Consider the following 21,550-nt stretch of genomic DNA (forward strand, 5'->3'; position numbering starts at 1 on the left):
TTAAACAAAAATTATACCTTAAATACTTTAACAGAGGGCAGGGCTATAGGCTACAATTGGTGATGCAGGATGTGTGTGTTTTGTGTGTTTGGAAAGGCTTCAGTCATTCACCCTATATGAACTACAGTTCTTTGTTTCCTCTATACAACACAGCAGTGGCTGATTGTCTGTATTGTCACTCACAGGCAGATGATTACTGTGGGAACGACTGACTGCCCGGCATTTATGACCAGAATGACTCATTCTCTTTCTCTCTCCATTCCTTTGACTTTCTCCATTCTCTGTCTCTGCTTCTTCATCTATCTCTGTCTTCTGGTCTGTTGATCTCTCAGAGATGGCGTTCCTCCCGGTCCTGCTCCTGCTGTGTCTGACTGTTGCTCAACGTGCCACCGGTCAAGACTCTGAGAACTCCGAGGCTCTCCCACGAGGCTGCGGATGGGGCCTTGTGCGTCCCTACACGCTCCTCTGTGACCTGGACTCCATATGGGGTGTGGCTGTCGAGGCAGTGGCCGCCGGCGGGATGCTGACTGCCATCATGCTAGCCCTAATCCTGCTGTGCCGCTTACACCACATTAGTGAGGCTGAGAAGCGCAGCGGCGTGGGACCCATCCTCTTGCTGCTCCTCGGCATCCTCGGCTTGTTTGGCCTGAGCTTCGCTTACCTGATCGAGCAGGATGAGTCCTTATGTTTGCTCCGCAGGGCCCTGTGGGGTCTCCTGTTTGCTGTCTGCTTCTCCTGCTTGTTAGTGCAGGGCGTCCGCCTGAGAAGGATTGGCCGTGAGCGCCGGAGCCCTGGTGGCTGCGCCCTCACAGGCCTCGCTCTGGGTTTGAGCGCCGTACAGGGTATCATCGCTGCCGAGTGGCTGCTTCTCACCGTGCTGAGGGAGGGACGAGCCGCCTGTCAGTACCTGCCACTGGACTTCTCACTAGCCTGCAGTTACGTGCTAGTCCTCCTACTAGCCGCGCTGACTGCCGCCTCCCTGGCCCTGTGTGGGAAGACACATCAGTGGCGCTGTAATGCCATCTGGCTGCTGGTGACCTGCCTGCTGTCGCTGCTCCTGTGGGTGGCCTGGGTGGGCTTCTATCTGTACGGCAACGCCTGGCTGGGGAGGTCCCCGGAATGGAATGACCCGGCACTGGCCATTGCTTTAGTAGCTCAGGGTTGGCTGCTGCTGATCTTCCACGCCATTCCTGAATCCCACATCTGCCTGAGACCCCCGCCACAGCCAACTGCCCCAGATTACTTTGACACCTCCCAGAACTCGACACGGATGAGGGAGACCAGCTTCGACGAAGACATCCCTCTCTCTCACAGGCAGTTCGTGGAGAACCAGGGCTACGGATACAGCGACGAGAACGCTGCAGGTACCGTACAATCCAATATTTTAGAGCTGACACGTGAAATATGTGCAGATAGGCTGCAGGTGGAATGTAGGACAAAGTGAGTAATAGACCGCCAGGAAATGTTTGCATGCGTGGGTAGAAATAAGTACAGGAGGAAATGTCTGTGTTGCAGGGTTACACAGCAAGTGTGTATCTCTTAAAGGGAGACAGGGATGTGGTGAGTCACAGTAAGTAATCTCTGTTCCCCTCTCTGTGTATTCCATGCAAGGCTTGAGGAGCGCTGCCGGTGCCGGGCAACATAACAGCAACACCGGCCCCAGGCCCAGCGCTCCTTTCCGCAGCAACGTCTACCAGCCCACTGAGATGACCATGATCCTGAACGGGGGAGCGGTGAGTACATCCTCCCAGTCACAGGTACACGCCGCTTACACGCCGCTCTCTCATTCGACCACGCCGACAAGACTGCATGCACATTTGTGCGTTCCAGACCGTACGTCATTGCACAAGAATGAGGGAGAGGTGTGAGTATGTGTGTGTGTGTGTGTGTGTGTGTGTGCGCATTATCAGTTTGCCGGACGCATAGTCATGTGCCTGTGTGTGTCGTATTTTGTGGGCACATGCATGGATGGTTTTGTCCCAAATGGTCACTCATCTGACATTGAGTTCGTGTATGGCTGAGTGTGAGAGAGCTTCCATGTGCTCCTGTGTGTGTAAATAAGCCGAGATGTTACCTGTTCACTGAATGATGCGACTGTCTGCCGGCCTGTCACACCCTTTGTTATGCAGGATGAATGCGCTCTCGTGCTGGCACAGGTGTACTTATTTTGAGCCCCTACGTTATGAATTTAGCACAAGAGCCCAACACACCACTGGAGGCTAAAACACTGAAGCAACACTCTCTACTGAGTAGGAGATAATTTGCAGTCACTATTCCTAGAGATAGCAGGCGTGCTGATTTAACGGACAAAGGGAACAAAGAGGCTCCTTAACTGCCCTACATAAAGTATAATCAGTGTTTTTGTGCATTAATTTTAAATACTGATTATTTATATAGCGTGCTTCATACTTAGAGGGAAGTGCTTTGCATAAGGCATAAAATGAATTAAATGAGGAATTAATCTTACCATAGCTATTTATGAGGATAATATATTTAAAAGATGAAAGCATAGACTTAAATAGAAGATGCAAGTGCAAGATAGATAAAGGTCTATGTTGGTACGATCAAGTTAACTGGATAGTTTGACATTTCGGAACATACCCTTATTCACTCTGTATCAATCTGTTAAATGAGCAGATTGATACCACCGTCTTGTCTGTGCAATAAATATTAAGCAGGAGTTAGTTTAGCTTAGCATAAAGACTGGAAATAGGGGGAAACAGCTAGCCATGCTCTGTCCAAAAGTAACAACAAACAACTATCATCCGCAATGTCACACCTTGGTTTTGTGCGGATAAAACAAGTGAGCTGTTCAAATCAGTGACCTTCAGAGGACGCTGGTAGGTAGGTTTTGACACAGCCAGGCGAGCTGTTTCCCTTTGTTTCCAGTCTTTGTGCTACTGCGTCTGAGAGTGGTATCAATCTTCTCATCTAACTCTTAGCAAAAAAGCTAAGAAGCGTAGTTCCCTAAGTATCAAACACATGCTTCAAAGGGAATGGAGAGCATAAAGGATTATTAAAGAAGGTCAGAGTTGAGACATGTCTAATACCTTAAGGAGGTTTGTATCCGCTTTGCAGAGTACAATAAGTAAATGCTGCCTCGCTGTGGTTTCCCTTTATAAATAGTACAGTAAGACAGCTACCAGATAACAAAAGACTGTTTATGTTGACATAGAAGACAATCAGAGACTTATTTTTTTCCTATACCACAGAGCGATTTGTAGACAAGCATGAGTAAAATGGGTAAATGTGCAGCTACTGAATGCATGTGTGTGAAGATGCATGTGTGAGTATTGAAGGTATGCAAATTGTTCAATCATTTACAAAACTTCATTTTTCCTCCTTCAGGTGCCCTCTGCCCCTCCAACCTACACAGGGAGGCAGCTGTGGTGAGTGAGAGGATTGGAAAGAAGATGTGTGGTAGAAAATGAAGAAGAGGAAGGAGAGGGTGAGGAGGGAGGGGTCCGGAACAAGGGGGCCCGTCTGGTTGAATTGGACTTGAAACATGGATCACAACAGGGCCCTTTCACTCTGTGTACAGACTTTAAACACTGACTGTGTGCCAATCAACTATTGTATGAGTGTGTGTGAGTCTGAGAGAGAGAGTAGGGCATGGAGGACAGAGCTGAAGCTCTTCTAGCACACAAATCTCTATAGAAGGGTTCAAAAACTCGAAACGTGACCAGCAAGTAGCAAAACAAAACACATGCTGACTCAGATCTTAAAAAAAATCAACATGCAGTATACTTTTTTCATTTTGTTTGAATTGCTCCCCTGAGACTATACAGCACTGTAAGCATCCTTGAAAAACTGTGAAATCTATCGCCTTTTCCTGCTCTCTATCTATTTCTGTCAGTCAGGATGTCTTTTTTGCTGCTCATCACAATGCTGACTCTCACGCGGAAACATTTGGCTCTGTCCTCCATCCATCCACAGCGTAGGTGAAGACAGAGCACATGGGCAACTGTACAGCTCGAGCACCGCCCGTTTAAAAATAATCAAGCCTCTGTGGTTGTGTATGTAGATAATATGAGAGGGGGAAGAAGGAGTTTGTGTATTTCCTACATCTCATCTCCACCGCTCCAATAAACCTCCCCCCCTGCAGACTGTTACCCCTCCCACCCATATCTCTGTTTCTGGTTTCACTGCACCGTCTGTGAATATAAAACATAACCCCTGTCCCATCCTCACACCTGCATGGACACTTTGCAAAATGTGAAACAGACTGAATCCCGAACTGAGGGGTCGGAAAAAGAAGTTCCCATTGACCGCGCACGGGCCGTAAAGGCGTCCCTAAGCACCTGAACAGAGGGTCTGCAAGCTGCTAATGAACTGCTGTTAGATATACGGTGAGGCAGAGTGGATTCTGATTGGACGGGGAGGGCGTCAGTCATCAGCCGGGGAGGCACCGCTTCCATGAATCTAGGTCAGCTGCTCTCCCACATCTCCGGCGGCCACTGGGCGCTTGGAACCAGGCGGTAGAAACTGTCACTTTATATCAGCAGGAAATGGAGCGAGGAAGTGAAACGTTCTCCTGTATCTGTGTTTTATGTGTGCGTTTGTGTGATTTCATGAGTGACGGGGGGGAAAAAAATTCAAAAGTCAAGGTTGCTTTCTGGTGCTAAACATCCCCCCACCCCCCAACACACACAACTTCCCAAACTACACACACACACAAAGCTGATGCAGAAATGGCAGTCAAAGCTGTGAGTGACAGGCTGTAGATATAGAGCTATGGCTGGTGTGTGGAGATATCCCAGAGCCTTAGAAAGATAAGATTTTACACTGCAAGGTAGAAAAAGAGGGAGATCAAATGTTAGAGGAGGGAGGAGGGGATGGGAGCGAGGAGGAGAGAGATCCGACAGTGTGAGATCTGTGTGAGAAAATGGCTCCCTGGTCTGTGTGCGTTTGTGCGTGATGTGCGGGCGGCCGTGCCTCTCTGATCTATGTGGTTGTCTTCTTTATCTGGTGAAGCGTGTCTCTCTCTCTCTCTCTCTCTCATTCTCTCTCTCCCTCCCTCCTCCTCCCTGTGGTCGGCTATAGCTTGAGTGTAGCCCCGTGCCAAGAAGGACTCTTGTTTCACTGGAGTCTCCGTTTCACGCTCCTTTTCCTTCATCACGACACCAGCTCTCTCTCAATTCACCCGAGAAGCTGTGTACATAGTAGTGCTGTAAAGCTTTGCTTGCTTGTTTACTTTTTTTTTTTATTTAACTGTAGCCTGAGTTTAGACACCAGTGTCATATGACGTACTGGAGAACTGACTACTGCAAACTGCTTTTATCTGGGGATTTTTTTTTTTTTTTTTTTTTTTTTTAACTGGTTTGCTTTGTTGTTCATACATATGCTTATTGTTACAAAATGCTTTCATTTCTCTCTTGCTGGTGTCTTTTAATTTTCAAACTTGCATTCTTGGAAATGTTTTGCCAACACTAGATTTGCTTTTTTTTTTGTTGATTAATGTTCAAGGAAATGATATGAGTTGTCATTCATATGGATCTACTGGTTGTACCTCCGGTTCTCTCTTTGCTGTAACATTTACAGGGAAACAAACCACTTATTTTTTTATTTTTTCTGAAAATTCATATTGGCTGTGAATCATTTTTGGCACTTCATGCAGTAAACAATGACTTACTCTTCGATACTTAAGGGATAATTATTTTAAAAGAAATTAGAGCAGGGAGGGCTGACAAAAACATCAAGCACCCACCAACAGTCATTTTGATGACCCCTGGTCTTACATCAGCACTCAACTAAGAAAAGCCAAAGGGTCAACCCTTGACTGCTGCTGTACGTTTATGTCTAACCCACTGGCTATTCTAAAATAGGACTGGTTTCAGCAGGCCATCTGGATGCCCAAAGAGAGCGTGTCTTGCTAGAGTGTCAGGCTCTGTTTGGGCCGACCCTGGTCAGAAACAGGTTACGCACCACAGAACGAACGGTCATCAGGGTTTTGGATGGTCAGCAGTAAAGAGACAAAACTCCCAACACTCAGAGCGGAGGAGGGAGGTTTCAGTCCTTACTATGTTTTCACTCAGTGTGGAGTACAAAAAAAAACAATAACATGTGACTTTGTAGATTTTGCACTTGTCGACTACCTATCTGTGCATGCTTATCACCATTTCTACATGTAAGACCTTTCTCAGACGTACTTTTGAATACTAACTATTTATGTAAAGGTCGTGTGACAGCAATCATAATTTCAGTGTATATCAGATGACACACTTAATGTCTGTGCTTTCTTAAACACAAAAAGAGAGCTGGCTCTTGAGAAGCAAAGAGATTAAATATCAGGGGGAAGTGGTCCAAAATAGTATGATTCCCCAAAAAGGAACAAAATGCCATCATCACTGGACCTATTAATAACCTCCTCTGTTAGTTTGAAGACTCGAGGGGAAACAAAAAAGAGAATCTTCTTACTGATATTGTCTGTGTTTAATATCAAATAGACTGTGGTGAAATTTGCACAAAAACTTCTCTATGTTAAGTTTGTCATCCCTGGGCAGCCCACTGAACACCGTTCCTCCCTGGCTTTGACATGTCCTTGCCTGTCCTCTCCTGATTTGTCTTGCCTTCAGACTGTTCCAGCGGGGCAGCTGACAGGGGTGATATTGGTTTTCACAGCTGTGACTGTGCAGTGACGCAGCATGCCTATGTATAGAACTTGATTCCCCTGATTAGAAAAATACAATAATAAAAAAAACAATAAACTCATGTTTCTGTAACTGAATCAGGAAAAATAAGTACAATAAAGTGTCATGTTTGTAGTTAACTCCTTATTGGGTGTGGTGTTTTTTCCGAGGTAGTAATGCAATGACATACATGATTACCTGTGTCCATTAGTTGTTGAGCCCAAAATTCGAGATATGACATATCGTCCCATATTTGTTTTGAACAATAAACTTGTCAGTGCTCTTTGTTGGATAAACTATGGACAAATTGTGTATTGGGGTTGGGTTTGTGACAAAATCTCCATGAATTTCAAGAAATCTAAACAAAATCCCTTTTAATATTTAGAAACCATCTTCATTGTTAACACATTTTTGGGAAATACACTTCCATCTTTTTTTTTACCAAGAGTTAGATGAGAAGATTGATATCACTTTCTAGTCCGATTGCAATGAACAGCTGGTAAGCTTAGCTTAGCTCAAAGACAGAAAATAACTGTGACTGCTTGTGGTATCAATCTTCTCTTCTGTTTGTTAAATACATTTAATTAAACAAGAAGTGCGTTTCCCGAATTGTCAACTTATTCTTTAAAGATTCAAAAAGTAAATATGTTTGAATATTTAAAGGGTTTTTGTTTAGATTTCCTGAAATACTTCCTGATTTTGACTTAGACCCACCTACAAGACTTAATGAATTAAATGCAAAGTGTTAATCGTTATCTGGGAGTACGTCTCCCAGAGCTGCTGTAAACAATGTACAGTATGTTTTGAACCCTAAAAAGATAGTACACTGCCATTTATTTAGGCCTATAACTTTTTTCATGTTTTAGGGGTTTGAACAATGTTTCGTGGCATACTGTTTAAAATAAAGAACATGATGTTAATGTAACTTATATTTAGATTATTCCTAGCCCACACAGGATTCCATTCTTTGTGTAAACACAGTCGTTTCTACACTTCCATCGCAGCCCAGCACCAGTTGTTTACTGGCTCTGGTCTGACGGCCCGGTGCCCACTCCCTTCTGCTGCTGTGTGATTTGGTTTCAGTCGGGCCCAGTGCTGCCAGACTCCGTGGAGCTGGCTGCAATATCAGATGTCCCCAGAATGAAATGGGCTGTTTTATCACCTCATCCAGTGGCAGCTGTCTGCCAGACATCCACATACCTGTAAAAAGAGAGATACATGACCCTCCTCATGCCTCACTGAGGCGGTTTGCATCGGTGACAGGCATAGTCAGGAAAGCCGTCCATCACAAGACCGCCGCCTCGCCGTTCTGCAGAGACACTGGAGGGGAAACCAGAAGTATCCTCTCAGGTACGTGATGGAAATAGGCCAGGAGTGCACTCTATTCACTCAGTTTAATTGACACACAGTCAGAAGAAGACATCATAACCGGCACAGTCTTTTGAGTTGGCATGAAGGAGAGTAAATAACTGTAGTTGAGCAGCATGCAGTCTTTGTATCCTGAATATTTTTGCTTATCAAATTTGATGAACTTTCCATGTCTGCTTGGTGACATTTAAGATGATGTTTGAACACTGCCGGGAACTAAAAAAAGAAAAAGAAGCTGAAGCGGATGGAGTCATTGGGGGCAAAATGCAAAATGTGTAACCTTCAGTTACATCTTGAAAAAGACCAAAAAGAAAAATACAAATATTTCAACTCTGAATAAAATACAGCATCTACAAAATATACAAATAAACAGACAGACCGACGGACACCATCATACGGTGTCTAATTTGTATGATAGTTCATTATGATGTTGGTATTTAATGTCATGTGTTCAATGAGTACTACGGGGTTATTATCTCTTGTAAAACAGATCTAAGGAGAATGTAGGATATTACTGCTTGCTGCTCTGTCAGGTAGCTGTCAATCACCACCAGTGATCTCAGTGATGTTTTTAAAGACTCTTTTTTTATTCCCCGTTTCCCTGACAAGATCATTTCGTTTCCTGATAAAACAGGAAAGAAAGTGCTGCTCTGCAAGCTGACTCACATTTCACTCTGGCCTCAATTCCTGGCTTGAATGGAAATGCTATAACCTCTTTTGTCGAGTGATACGTATTGCTCAGGAGAAAGAAAAAATGTCGTTGTCTTCCAGTGAGCTATCAGCTAGAGGTGCTGCGAGGAAATATTAAGTCTGTGACGGGAGGCTTCACCCCAACAGTAATAATATGTGAACCGTACTATATGGTGTTCATTTGTCGGGTGGGACTCGTGAAGGGAAGTGATCCATCAACAAAAGCAATGAAAGCAATCAACTAATTAGACACGAATCTCAGACCATAAAACCCTGCCTGGCCATATCCAACCGATTACAGGCGTATTTAATGCCTTGTTTGACTGATCATTTTGGTCAGTTTGACATCAACCTAACAGAGTTTAATAGCCTTTAAAAAAGATTAAAAAAACTTGTTCAGTAATGATTTCAGTTGACAGTACTACTAGTCTAGCTCAGGTTTTGAGTTCCTCGTAAAGAAGGAGACGCTGCTGTCATGCTGTCAGGGATTTGTCTCCATGCACGGATACAGCCAGGAAACCAGTCAGGGATGGTGTGGAGGCCATTTTCTCCACGCTGCAGAGGCTGGGGGTCAGCCACTCGACACCCTCAGGGGTCATCTGAGGGGTTGGGGTGTGGACCAGGGTGCTTGGGGGGGTTGGTGAAACCACCTGGATGGACACATCTGAGTCGCCAGACTGGAGGCTTCCTGGAAGATCTGTCATGGCAGAGCCCACTGTAAACAAACAAGAACTGCATCCTTAATATGAACAAGTTCATTGTTGTTGCAAGCAGACCATAACGAAAGTTCAGCACTTTTGTAAGACAGATCCTTAAAGGTCACATAATGTAGAAAGATACATTTCCATGTTCTATTTATTACAAGGCAGGTTTAGGTTCTATATAAATACTGTGAATGTATCAAAAAGCTAGAATACATAGCCCTATCTAATTATACACTAAACCTCCTGTTTTTTGGAAGTACATTTTTATTGGTGTTAAAAGACATTAAAGGATTAGTTTCTGAAACAGTAAAGTTACTGATCATTTCTCACTGTTAAAACATTTTTGTTATCTGCCAGTAAAAGGCAATGGCTTTGACACTACGGATGTGAAGCTATGATGAATAGACTGCTATATTTGGCCATTTATATCACAACAAGAGCCAAAGACAGATTGTCAATGACGCTACTGAAAGTTGTTTTGCTTTATTTACAAGGTAATGGCTGTAATTGTGGTTTTAAGTTAGGTTTTTAAAACTCTTGCATCAATGCAGCTATTTACTGTACTCTTTTTATCATCTAAAGATAAATTCTCTTTTTCAGATACCATGAATCATACTTTTATTATTGTGGAAATTATAAACATTAGTGTTTGAAGGTCTTCTTAACAAATGGGGAAGGCAATAGAAATGCAGAATGTAATTTGTGCCAGACTTGGGTAGAATGAAATGCAATTGAAACATTTATACAACTGTTTGATTTCATGCCAAACTATTCACAACAACATGAATTGCCATTTTAAATAGTTACTATTATCACCATCAGGATAAACTGTGGTTACCCCGGTTAGATAACTACGCTGTTTTAACAACGCATGGACGATGTTACACAAGTCAGGCTACGGTCAAGGACGGACGTGGTGATTCATGAGCTGTGGTGAGCTGCACCTGCCCAATGAACCGTGACCTCTTGACCTTCAAGTTTCATCGTGTGTCTGCTCTCTGGGTTACTTTGCTCTTTCCCCTTTTGTTTTCCTCTCCGTTCCCGACTAATTCTGATTCCAGGCTGTGAAACGTGAAATGGCAGAAGAGGTATCGCATTCTGGTCTCCTTGGGTCAAATGAGACGAGTGCAGCTGTTGCTGGATCGACCTGAACGGTACACAGCGGGGAGGGGGCTTCCTGAAATAATTTCGCTCCGTCACTCATCCTCTCTCTACCACAGCCTCCATTCCAAACATGGGCCATTTATCTGTCAGTGCTATGGGGTGGCAGTGCTTGCTTCATTGCATCCAAAACAACAACAAGCAAACAAACTGCAACTCCAGCACCAATCTCTTCCTCCCTGCCTGCCTCTATCTCACACACTTCTGGTCGTATCTCTGTCTCAACCATTTCAGGTTCTGTAGAAGAGGTCAGAAAATGGCTTCCATTCAGGACAGTCTGGGCAGACCCACAAACACACAAACACAACACACACACACACACACACACACACACACACACACACACACACACACACACACACACACACACACACACACACACACACACACACACACACACACACACACACACACCCATCCCCAGGCCCCCTGCTTAAATGTCAGGTCAGCAGCATGGCAGCAGTTAGCAGCAGCATAACAGCCGGGCTGTGGCACCCCGACTAAGAATGTTAGTCGACCCGCCGCAGCTGCAGTGAGCGCCTTTGTTGTGTGGAATGTGTCGGTGTGAAAGAAACCTGTGTTTATGGTGCAGTCATTGTTAGTGGCCGACAAAAACAGAGATGCTACGACGCCCAGCTTTAGTGTGCAAGTTGGAGTGTGTGTGTGTGTGTGTGTGTGTGTGTGTGTGTGTGTGTGTGTGTTGGTCATCAACTCTATGCACATTGAATTAAAGCAGCTATATTCAATATACTTGGAGTCCTTAACCGACTCTGCTGTTTCTCTCAGAGTATTTCAGCTGTTTTTGTTTTCTGGGCCACAACTTTGCTGTTTCGGTTCTCTCTCACCGCTCTCATAGTGTAGTTCTCGACAAGAGCAGTCCACTTCCTATCTAGTTTTTAAGCACTAGGCAGTACTTTGTGCACAATGCTGGGGCTTGCATGCTAGCATGATCACAATGAAGATGCAAATAGGCTCATGTTTAATGGTGACCATGTTAATCATTTTACTTACATTATCTACTTAGGATGAAATACAGCTGAAGTGGATGGGAATGGCTGTCTTGCAGGTATTTTGCCATAAATCAAACCTGATGGTGCAGCCAGAAGAAAAACATTTCATCACAATCCATCCATTAGTTGTTGAGATATTTCATCTGGACCAAATTGGTGGGCTGGCAAACCGACATTGCCATCCTTGGAGCTAATCTTTTCTTTTTAACTCTTTCCATGTGCTCTTTGGTTACCCATAGAATAATACTCGCTGGTCAGGAATCACTTTTACAGTGTACCACTGATTGTGTGTGTGTTCAAGGTCATACTTTTGTCACTCATTGAGCTCTTATGTCATCCAGTCACACCGCTCATGGGCCTGCATTCTCAGCTGCTCTGCTCTCTCCTTCATGTGTGCACACAGTACACATTCAGGCATAGACACACATTTAACACTTTATACGTCTCTCTGTCATCATGTCCCTCCCTCTTTGCTCTGTATCTCGTCTCTTTCTTCACATGTATCCCCAGTCTCCATCCTCTCTCTCTGTCACTCAAACACATCCTGAGCCCTGCGGACACTTTCTTTATCTCCTTCACTTTCAATCTTCGCTCTCTTTCTCCGCCGCTTTCTCTATCTCCATCTCCGTCTCCGTCTCTGTCTCTGGCCTCATTCTCTTTCTGTGTCACCGCTCCACTCATCTCCCTGCTTTAACTTCAAAGACTTGTTGGGATGAATACTGTATCTCTGCAGTTTATGTGTGTGTGCGTGAAACTGTACTGTGCACCAGCTGATATATGTGTATATTGGTGTGTATAGTGCCGTTTGGGTTAATATTAATGCACTGTAGCCTGTTTGTGTGAATGCTAACGTGTGTTTGCATCCTGCCTGCCTATCAGCTGCTGTTGTCGACCACATGAGAAAATTCAAGATCAATAGTATTGTGTCTGGCTTCACTGATTGGAGTGTGGGCATGTGTGTGTGTGTGTGTGTGTGTGTGTGTGTTTGCTCTCACCTCGGCTCTCTTGTTGGGCCCAGAACTGCTCAACAGTTTTGCTAATGTCGCTGTTCTCTCTCAGTTCTTTCTGCCACTGGCGCAGCTCCTGCACATCTGGTCGTGCCCTGATCTATAACATGCACAACACACACACACACACACACACACACACACACACACACACACACACAAACACACACACACACACACACACACACACACACACACACACACACACACACACACACACACACACACACACACACACACACACAGCACATGCATAAATGATCATAAGCAAACATCATCAATAGTATAATTAAGTTCAAAGCAAATCCGTGCTAGTAAACTGCCAGTGATGCCCATTTAGAGTGTCCAATATGTTTCTTAGTTCATATATCATTCTCTTTACTTGTATGGCGGGTTAACTTGAAGTGGCTCATTTACTGTGTTTGAAGAAGCCACAACCTCCATACGTCATAGTCTGCTATTGTCAGATTACATCTGTCCCACTGACAATGGTTATGCTCTGCCATATTGTATATCTGAGGCTTAAAGAACCAGTAACATCTTTATTTATATTTTTTACTTATTTTTATTCTATTATATTTAGTCTATTTTATTCGCTATACTTTAATTTCCTTGATTTTATTCAAACTGTAGCGCTGAAATGTTTTAATCTGGATTTTGCCATGTAACATAAGGTGCTCTATGTGTTTAAATAGGTTTTATTATTATGATTATTTTCTATAATTTAACATGTGGTAAGTTGTGAATCGCAGCTTTAATTTTGATGCTACACCCTTAAACAACATAGTTGAGAACATATATTAAAACATGTGTCTGTGTCCTGGTATGTGTTATGTAAAAGATTAAATTAATGATACGGCACTCTACAGCATTAAGCTGTATTATGGGAACAATTACTGAAAGGTCCCTGCAGAGAAAAAGCTACTGTGTGTTAAGATGTATAGCTGAGTGTGTTTCTGCATCTGTGTCCACGTTGGTGGGTAAATGGGTCAAACTGTGCTGCAGATTTACGTCAATAAGCTGTCTCTGATTCTTCTCTCTAGCCAGTCTGTAGTTGGCGTGAGTTATGCTTTCGTTCCTGGAGGAAACCCCTGTAGTTGTTTTGTGTGTGCTGCTTGCTTTCCAGAGATTAATTGCTGTTTTAGATGAATAGAAAATGTCCCTGAAGAGCTCACTCTCCTTTATTATTGCCTCCTCCTCTTCCTCCTACTACTACTCTTCCACTGCCTCCTAATCCTTCCTTTTCCTCCTCCTTGTCTTCCCTCTCTTCTCCTTCAGTACCAAGGTGTGCCTCTCCCTCTTATCACTCGACTCCAGAAAATATCTCTCATACAAACACCTCATTCTGCCCTCATTCTACAGCACAGCAATGTTTCATCTCTCTCCTCTCTCCTCTGTCTTCTCTCCCACATCTACAATCCTGTTTCCCTCTTACTCCTCCCTCTCTGTTCGACTGCTTGAAAGGCGACAATAGTGTTGCTATTAGCAGTGGTTATGAAAGTGGGTCTGTTATATAAGCCTGCCGATGGTTTGAAGAATGGGTAGGACTAGCTGGCTCCAATAGTTAATTCACCGGGTGTCACAGTTCTGCAGCAGCCTCTCTGCTGATGGGAGCAAACCATAGAAATGGAAATGAGGGGTGAGGGTCAGGAGGGATGGGGGGTTGGAGTCTGTCGAGTCTGCTCACCATCGCTTATGTGTGTTTGTTTGTGTCTGTGTGGCCATTTCTACTCTGTCACTTTCCATTGGTGTCCTGAAGAAACGTTATAACTCCAGTTCTTCTTCTGTGCTGCTAAACAATGGAAATATCTCTCGGCCGGGGGACCCCTGAGACAAAGCTTTACAATGTGCCACACAAAGACAAAATCAAAGTCTCAGTTCTTGGAGAGCTGACTTTTTGAATATACATGCTTTCTACTTGCGACTGCCAGTTTGTGTGTGATAGCAGGAGACAAAGAGCTGAGTTGAGTGGGTGAGCGTTTTGAAGCCTGTCTGTGTGCATCAGTACAGCTGATTAGCAGGGGTGAGGTATTGTTTTGACTGTGTGCATCAAGTCTGACTCTGTGTATGTGTATGTGTGTGTGTGTGTGTGTGTGTATCTCTATATTTGATGTGCGTGTATATACATATGATTTACAACACATAAATCTCTTTTCAAAAATCTATTCCTCCTGTTTTGAATCGTTAATGATAATATAGTATCCTGTTGCTATGATCATCCATGTCACAACATGTGTCTCATGCTGCGTGTATGCACAAAAGTTTGTATTAGAGTTATAAGAAAAAACATTATGTAAAACATTGCAAGGCTTCATGGCATCACCCGCATTATGAGACATGAAAAAAACACAACTACAATAAAACACACATATTTAAAATAACCCAAGTGCACAAAAAACAAATAAAAGAGGGACTTCCGTCTCCCAAAGGCAGCAGCACTAGCAGAACCCCCCACGCTCACAATGAACCCACAAAACACAGTGACACAAACTGTGCTCACCATCCCCTCTTTCTCACACACACTTCAATCTCGCTGCACAGCCTTTTAAGCTGCCTTCCCTTTATGTGCAAAGCTGCCTGTGAGATCGAGCTCCTCTCGCAGTCTCACACTCTGCAGCAGCACAATGGCTTCTGTTTTTCGGAACGGGCTGCAGTCACATCGTCAGCCGCACTGACAGGCTGCATAAAGACACAGCCACCACAGCTACATCTATTCCTCAAACCCCATCCACCCACCGATCCATCATGTTTTTGTTGGCAGATGCATCCATCAAGGTTTAACCAGCTGAGCAACCTGTGATTTAATTCATGTCTTAGTAGGCTGAGGCCCAGAAATTGGTTGCACTGTGACCCCACTTCCTTCGTGAGGACACTTGGGACATAAAATACTCTCTATATTATATATGATAGTGGATATTACAAGACTACCTGAGTAGGCCTTCTCACTCTGGCACAGCGTGCCCCTACAGCGATTCTGCAGGAAGGGGATAGTTAGGACAAAGCAGAGCCACCAGCGACTGGACGTCCTGAGTGCCTGTGACATATTTTCTGCATGAGTGTCACTGCACGTGGCCCGTCACTGACTTAATACTGGAGTTCAATTCAAAGCATTCATCTATCACTGCCCTCGGAGCATTCATCTGGAATCGCAGACCTAGTTCTGCTGTTGACTCTACAGCTCGCTGGGTGTGTGTGAGTGTGTGAGAGTCTTTCAAACAGCTCTATTGGTTTATGTCATGTGGAATACAATCGGTACTCACAGTGTCCTACTTTTAGACTATAAATGGGCTTGCTAGCAGCCCAACAAGACTTTCCTTAGACATGTAAGGACTGTAAAAAAATGAATTAAATTATTAGTGACTTACCAAGTAATAATAGAAAACAAAACTAAGACTAATTACTAATTATTTTGTGTGCATTGTTACTTTCAGAAACAAAGCTTCCGCTTCAGGTCAGATAAACAACATCAGGGTGTCTAACATTTTGGGAAATAGGCTTATTCATTTTTCTGTTGAGAGTTAGATGAGAAGATTGATACCACTCTTTATGTCTGAACGGTTAAGCAAATTGTCATTCTTACACTTTTGTTTTTGTGCAGAACCTGACCAGCTGTTTCCCTCTGTCTTTACAAGTCAAGAAAACCGACTGTTATTTGTAGCTTTGAATTTACTGGACAAAAATTGTGTTATTGATTTTCTCATCTAACTCTCTGTCAGAAGGTGAATAATCGTATTTCTCAAAATGTTGCACTAATCCTTTAAGTTTTCTAAACAATAAAACCATAGAATCAAATCTGACAACGGATCGTGGACTGAAACAAGGAAACCAATCACAAACACCTTGTCTGACCTGAATTAGGCTAAGCTGCACAAGACATTGCTGTGGCCAGAAAAGGCCAACCACAGTATGTGCATGCTTAATAGATCAATGGAAATTATCATTATGATAAAAGCCTGCTTCTCTACCTGACCACAAACCCCTTTATATGGACAGAATAAATGCCTATTTATTACACAGAAGCCTCACTTCAAGTGAGTCCAACTCAACTGAGCAGTCCTGCGAGAGCCTGCAAAGTCTTAGGGATCAGTGTGTGCACAGTGTGTGTGTGTGTGCATGTACATATGTGTGCATTACAGTAGCAAGCATGGATGAATGGATTAGTGTGGGCACAGTATAAAGAAGATTATGTAATGTGTTTAGACCCAGCAGCTTTTCATAGATGTACATGAGAGAAACAAGAGACAATCACATTGTCTGGGTAATAAATGTGAATTAGTGTGTGTCTCTCTACCACTGCTCTTCTTCACCCCTCAATACGTTTTGATGAAAGATATTAATAATGCAGGGATACAATTCCAAGCTACAAAAATACCCTCTCTCCCTGGCCCCCAGTCTGTCTGTCTTTCTTACAAACACACACTCACACTCACACGATTACACACACACACACACACACACACGCACCCTCTGCAGTCATCGCTGCGTCAGGCAGGTTATATAACAGCAGAGTGTGAGGGGGAAAGAGAGGGTCTGTGAAAAGGGGGTGATGAGCACAGAGTATATTGATGAAAGTAGAAGTGTGTAACTTGGATAAAGTTGCTAATATCATATAATTGGATACCTAAGTATTTAAAAACCACACATTTCTGGTGTTTTTCTAAAGCCAAATCCCATAATCCTATTATACTCTTATTATAAACCCCTCAAAACTATTCTCAAGAATTTAAATATTAGGACAGATTTTGGTGAAATATAGTTTTTATATTGTATGCATGTATGTATGTATGTATGCACGTAATAATATTGAATGATAACATGTTATTTAAAAAAACAAAAACATACAGTATACATTCTCACGCCAAAAGACAAGCACAAACAAATGATGTCACACACAGAGAAACTAATTGAGTTTTACAGTGCATCAGTGCTTCACAGATGACTCCTCATCTCTGCTCTGCTGCCCACTGAGCTGTTAACGGCTGCTCTTCTCGATACAAGGTAACAGCAGCCGGGACAAACTACAACGCCTGTCAGTACTTTGCCTCAGTGCCTTCCCAAAATATCTCCACCCTGTGTACCTTGAATAAGTCATGATCTTGAGATGCAAACCCTCAACTTCAGACCCTGATTGTGCTGCGTCTGCAGGCTCCCATGTGCTTCTCAGAGGTTTCATCTCTCTCCTTATTCCTAGCTGCTACAGATGTTGCCAAAGCTCCACTTCCTGCCTCCACCATGCCCCATTCCTAATACAAGCCCCTCTGCAACATCATCTTGCCTCTCTCCTCCCGGTTATCATCCATCCATCCGTCTATCTGAAAAATATTCCAAACATAGCCTGAGTTTCAATCTTCCAGATATATCAATATATATATATATACCATTGCCTCACTACTGTCCCTTTCTCCCTTGTTTCTCCTCCTCTAAATCCCTTGGGGTGTTGGGCTGCAGTGCTCATCAGCGGCCTCACTGAACCTCTCTTAGTTCAGGGTAAACAAAGTAAAGAGTGACAGGCAGCCCGCTCACTGCTGCCGCCTTATGTGAGCAGAGACTGGTAGGTTTTCTTATTGTTACAGAAATAGGAAAGAGGAGGTGTTGCCCCCTGCTGGTGTACAAGTAGTCCAAGTGGCGGGATACACACATACATCACCCACGCACACATGCACATGCACAATACATCTTTTCATGCACACACCAAAAAATTCAGCTGCATGTTCAGATTGTTCAAACAGAATGTAATTGCACATGACAGCACAGCTGGCATCTTTTCCTCTCAATGGTTTGTGCAGCGACACTGAAGCTAAATCCTCCCATAAAGCACGAATCCTAATTTAAAAAAAAAAAAAAAAGAACAATTCCGTTGAGAAAAACAAAACCCCTGCTTACATCCCTACAGCATGATGGTTTATTTGTGTGGAGAAAATGCTGCTCTTTGCCTCTGGTAGTGTCTGTTTATGTCTATTTATATCACAGCACAGAGTACTTCAGACCACAACGCCCACACAGGAAGGACTTAAACCCCAGCATCATTGATGACATAATAAAGCTGCTGAATGAAATTGCAGTCCCAGTGGAAGAGGAGCTTTTCAGCGAGATGGGATTATACAACAATAATGCACTGTGGGCCAATGCGCATGCATGAGGGCGGCCATTGTTTGTTAGGAGAACAGGCCCCCCTAACACACACACACAGTCAGGCGGACTCACTGTGGTGTGTGGGGTAATTGCAGGGTTCCTTCAAGCTTTCTTTTTTCCACTCTTACTTCTTAAATCAATCTGGAAAGTTCTAGGAGGTGGTAATTAAGAGCTGGTCAGCCTGACAAGCCCAGCCAGGCATGAACAAAGTTATGTGTAAATCTGTCAAGCGAAAGGGTTTTCTCCCAGGCTTTTAACTGAAGTTGAAATGTCCCTGATATTCTTAGCTTGTGTTTATTTTCCATATTTTTCAAGGCATTAAGACCTGTGTTGGGCCAACCTAACTAGTTTTCTTTCACCTCCGTCTGTCTGCATTCCTCATCCCATTACTTTAAAATATGTTCGGACAGAAAGAGGCCAAGAACGTTTTGCTTCTAACTATATCCAGTGTACCTTGTATCCCCTCCAGAAAGCCTGGATGAGCAGAGCAGCCTGATCCTCACTCAGCAGTAGATACAGAGGGACGGGAGGCCTGGGGCTGAAGACAGAGAGAGAGAGAGAGAAAGAGAGACAAAGTGTATCACCTCATCTGCATAAACCAAATGCAGAACGTATCTGTGAATGAGCATGTTTGTGTGTTGCCATAACTTGAACCTATTTTTTTCCCATTAAATTAATGTTTGTTTGTTTTTATACTTCAGACACAGAACCTGGTGATAATGGACCTCCAAATGGCTAAATTTGTGTCATTTGTTGACAAACATTGAATTTGCTGGTCCTGACAGGTTGGGGAGACACTCACTGCATGTTGAGAAAGTCTTTGACAAAAGGGATGTCATGGAAGTTCACTGGCACCTGTTCTTGCCTGCGGTGGTTGTGGCTGAGGAAAAGGGAAGTGGGAGAGAAACACAGCTTTCAAAATGTAAGATTTTAGGGAATAAATGGGGTGAGGTGAACATTATACAGTGAAGAGATAGAGAGAGCTGTGTGTGTTAGTGTGTGTGTGTGTGTGTGTGTGTGTGTGTGTGTGTGTGTGTGTGTGTGTGTGTGTGTGGGGGGTCTCTTACTTGTAGAGCCACTCAGTCAGGAAGTCGCATGGGTTAAAGGCTGTTTTAACCCTCTGCAACCCAAAAGAAAGTAATCAATGCCATGCATCACGCAGAAGTAATATTCAGCATTACTTCTACACATAGATATTGTCCTTTACAACCTTTAGACCTGCATTCAAAATCTCTCTTGAGTAAAAGCACAGAAGTGTTGTGAGCAAAATGTAGTAAAGTGTACCAATTTTGGCCCCTGTCAATGTTATAGTATGTCAATGGATTATTATTAATGATGCAGTAATGTGTAAGTATATTACTGCCAAACTCGGTCAACGTGAAGTGAATTTAAATAACTTCATGTACTTCTAATTTAATGTATATCAATGTATCACATATTATATTATTTGTATGTACATTTTTAATTAGCAAAAATTGCAATTTTGCAAACTGATTTTAAGTTATGAAGAAGTAGAAAATGGAAATACTAGGAGTAAAGTACAAGTACCTAAAAACTGAATCACAGCACTTGAGTTAATGATGAAAATTTGACTATATTTATCCTAACGGACAGTTCAGCCAAACACTAAATTGCTTTGATTTCAGGTGAGGTCATTTAAACAACATGTGACACCTTTAACTTTATTTGTTAGATTATCAGAAGAAATTCAGACCTCAAAACAGCCATGTTTCCGGGCTTCTTTCAGCAAAGCCTCAAGTCCAGGCAACAACACTGGAAACACTCTCCTCTCCAAAAAATGTGCGACAGGACCTGATACAAACACAAAACCAAATAATTAACACAATATGTATGCCCTAGGATGGCAGTTGCACCCTGCAGGGCAAAGTCCAATCATCTCACGTTCATGTAGTTGTGGAGGTGATGGAGTTTCTGCAGTTGACGGGCGCTTCTGGCTTGAAGAAGGAGGTCTTTCCAACACAGCGTAGCCAGCGAGGGCAGGGTGGCAAAGGAGAGGGTCAAAGTCTCTCAGAGGATCATCATCCACGAACACCTAATGGACCAATATTGATCATATCAGGACAGGCCGGAGTGACAGGAAACTCAGCAGACACAGGGATGAATGAGCTGTTTGATGAGCTCACCTTGGCTGTGGTGAGTCCATAGAACACAGGGGAGTGTGTACTGGCGCTGTACTGGGAGAACTGGGTGCTCATTGAGCTGCTATCTGTCCACACAGCACTGGGAGGACTGGGCTGCTCTCTTCATACTCTCCAAAAAAAACACACACATTATACAAAATAATGATATTAGTTTTCACATTTTCAATAATAATAAAAAAAAAAGCAATGCTATTAGTTTACACATTTTCAAAAAATAAAAAATATTAAAAAGCAAATAATCACATAAGCAAATGTATTAGTATCATCCTACCTTCACACACTTGTTGCCAAAGTGATTTTTTTGCACCGATTGTCTTCAACATTATTTGTTTGTTATTTGTCTGTTGCTCCAGTGGTTGCTAGGGACTCGCTGGGTTGCCAAGGAAGTAGTCCCTGCGTTTGACTTCCGGTGTGAAACACGTGTTAGGACTATGGGAGCAGAGGCTGTTCTGGGGTTCTCCGCTAGATGGGAGCAGATGACTTAAAATGGACTAACAAAAGCCTTCATGACCGAGGATCCATAATGTGATTTGCACAAAGCATTTGCATCACTATAAACTATTGGAAAAACATTCAATATTTTTTGGGGGGATGCAGTAACCTTTACCATTAATCATGGAATGTCATTGTTTCTATTTGGTTTATTCTGAAAGGTAATTTTAAGACTGCTGTAAATATTTCAGTAAA

At 43.2% G+C, this 21,550-nt stretch overlaps 2 protein-coding genes across 2 annotated transcripts; one reads left to right on the top strand and one right to left on the bottom strand.

The window, feature by feature from the left end:
- The first annotated feature begins 334 nt into the window (after window positions 1-334).
- On the top strand, window positions 335-3,393 carry gprc5ba (G protein-coupled receptor, class C, group 5, member Ba). Its single transcript, XM_054608189.1, has 3 exons — window positions 335-1,364; window positions 1,612-1,733; window positions 3,349-3,393. The coding sequence occupies exons 1-3, from the start codon at window positions 335-337 to the stop codon at window positions 3,391-3,393; spliced, it is 1,197 nt and encodes a 398-aa protein (XP_054464164.1).
- A 5,824-nt stretch (window positions 3,394-9,217) lies between these two features.
- iqck (IQ motif containing K) lies at window positions 9,218-21,186 on the bottom strand. The gene is given in 11 exon segments (XM_054608296.1): window positions 9,218-9,321; window positions 9,323-9,402; window positions 12,558-12,669; window positions 19,155-19,239; window positions 19,504-19,581; window positions 19,769-19,821; window positions 20,416-20,513; window positions 20,604-20,754; window positions 20,846-20,964; window positions 20,967-20,972; window positions 21,135-21,186. Coding segments are annotated over 11 exon segments (873 nt in total). The 3' UTR covers window positions 9,218-9,282.
- Window positions 21,187-21,550: the final 364 nt, after the last annotated feature.

This window comes from Anoplopoma fimbria, chromosome 11 (assembly GCF_027596085.1).
Source record: "Anoplopoma fimbria isolate UVic2021 breed Golden Eagle Sablefish chromosome 11, Afim_UVic_2022, whole genome shotgun sequence".
Lineage (NCBI taxonomy): Eukaryota > Metazoa > Chordata > Actinopteri > Perciformes > Anoplopomatidae > Anoplopoma > Anoplopoma fimbria.

Coding starts and splice junctions, on each gene's coding strand:
- gprc5ba (XM_054608189.1), top strand. CDS start 335: ATGGCGTTCCTCCCGGTCCTGCTCCTGCTGTGTCTGACTGTTGCTCAA. Junction 1,365..1,611: donor CAGCGACGAGAACGCTGCAG/GTACCGTACAAT, acceptor ATTCCATGCAAG/GCTTGAGGAGCGCTGCCGGT. Junction 1,734..3,348: donor TGATCCTGAACGGGGGAGCG/GTGAGTACATCC, acceptor TTCCTCCTTCAG/GTGCCCTCTGCCCCTCCAAC.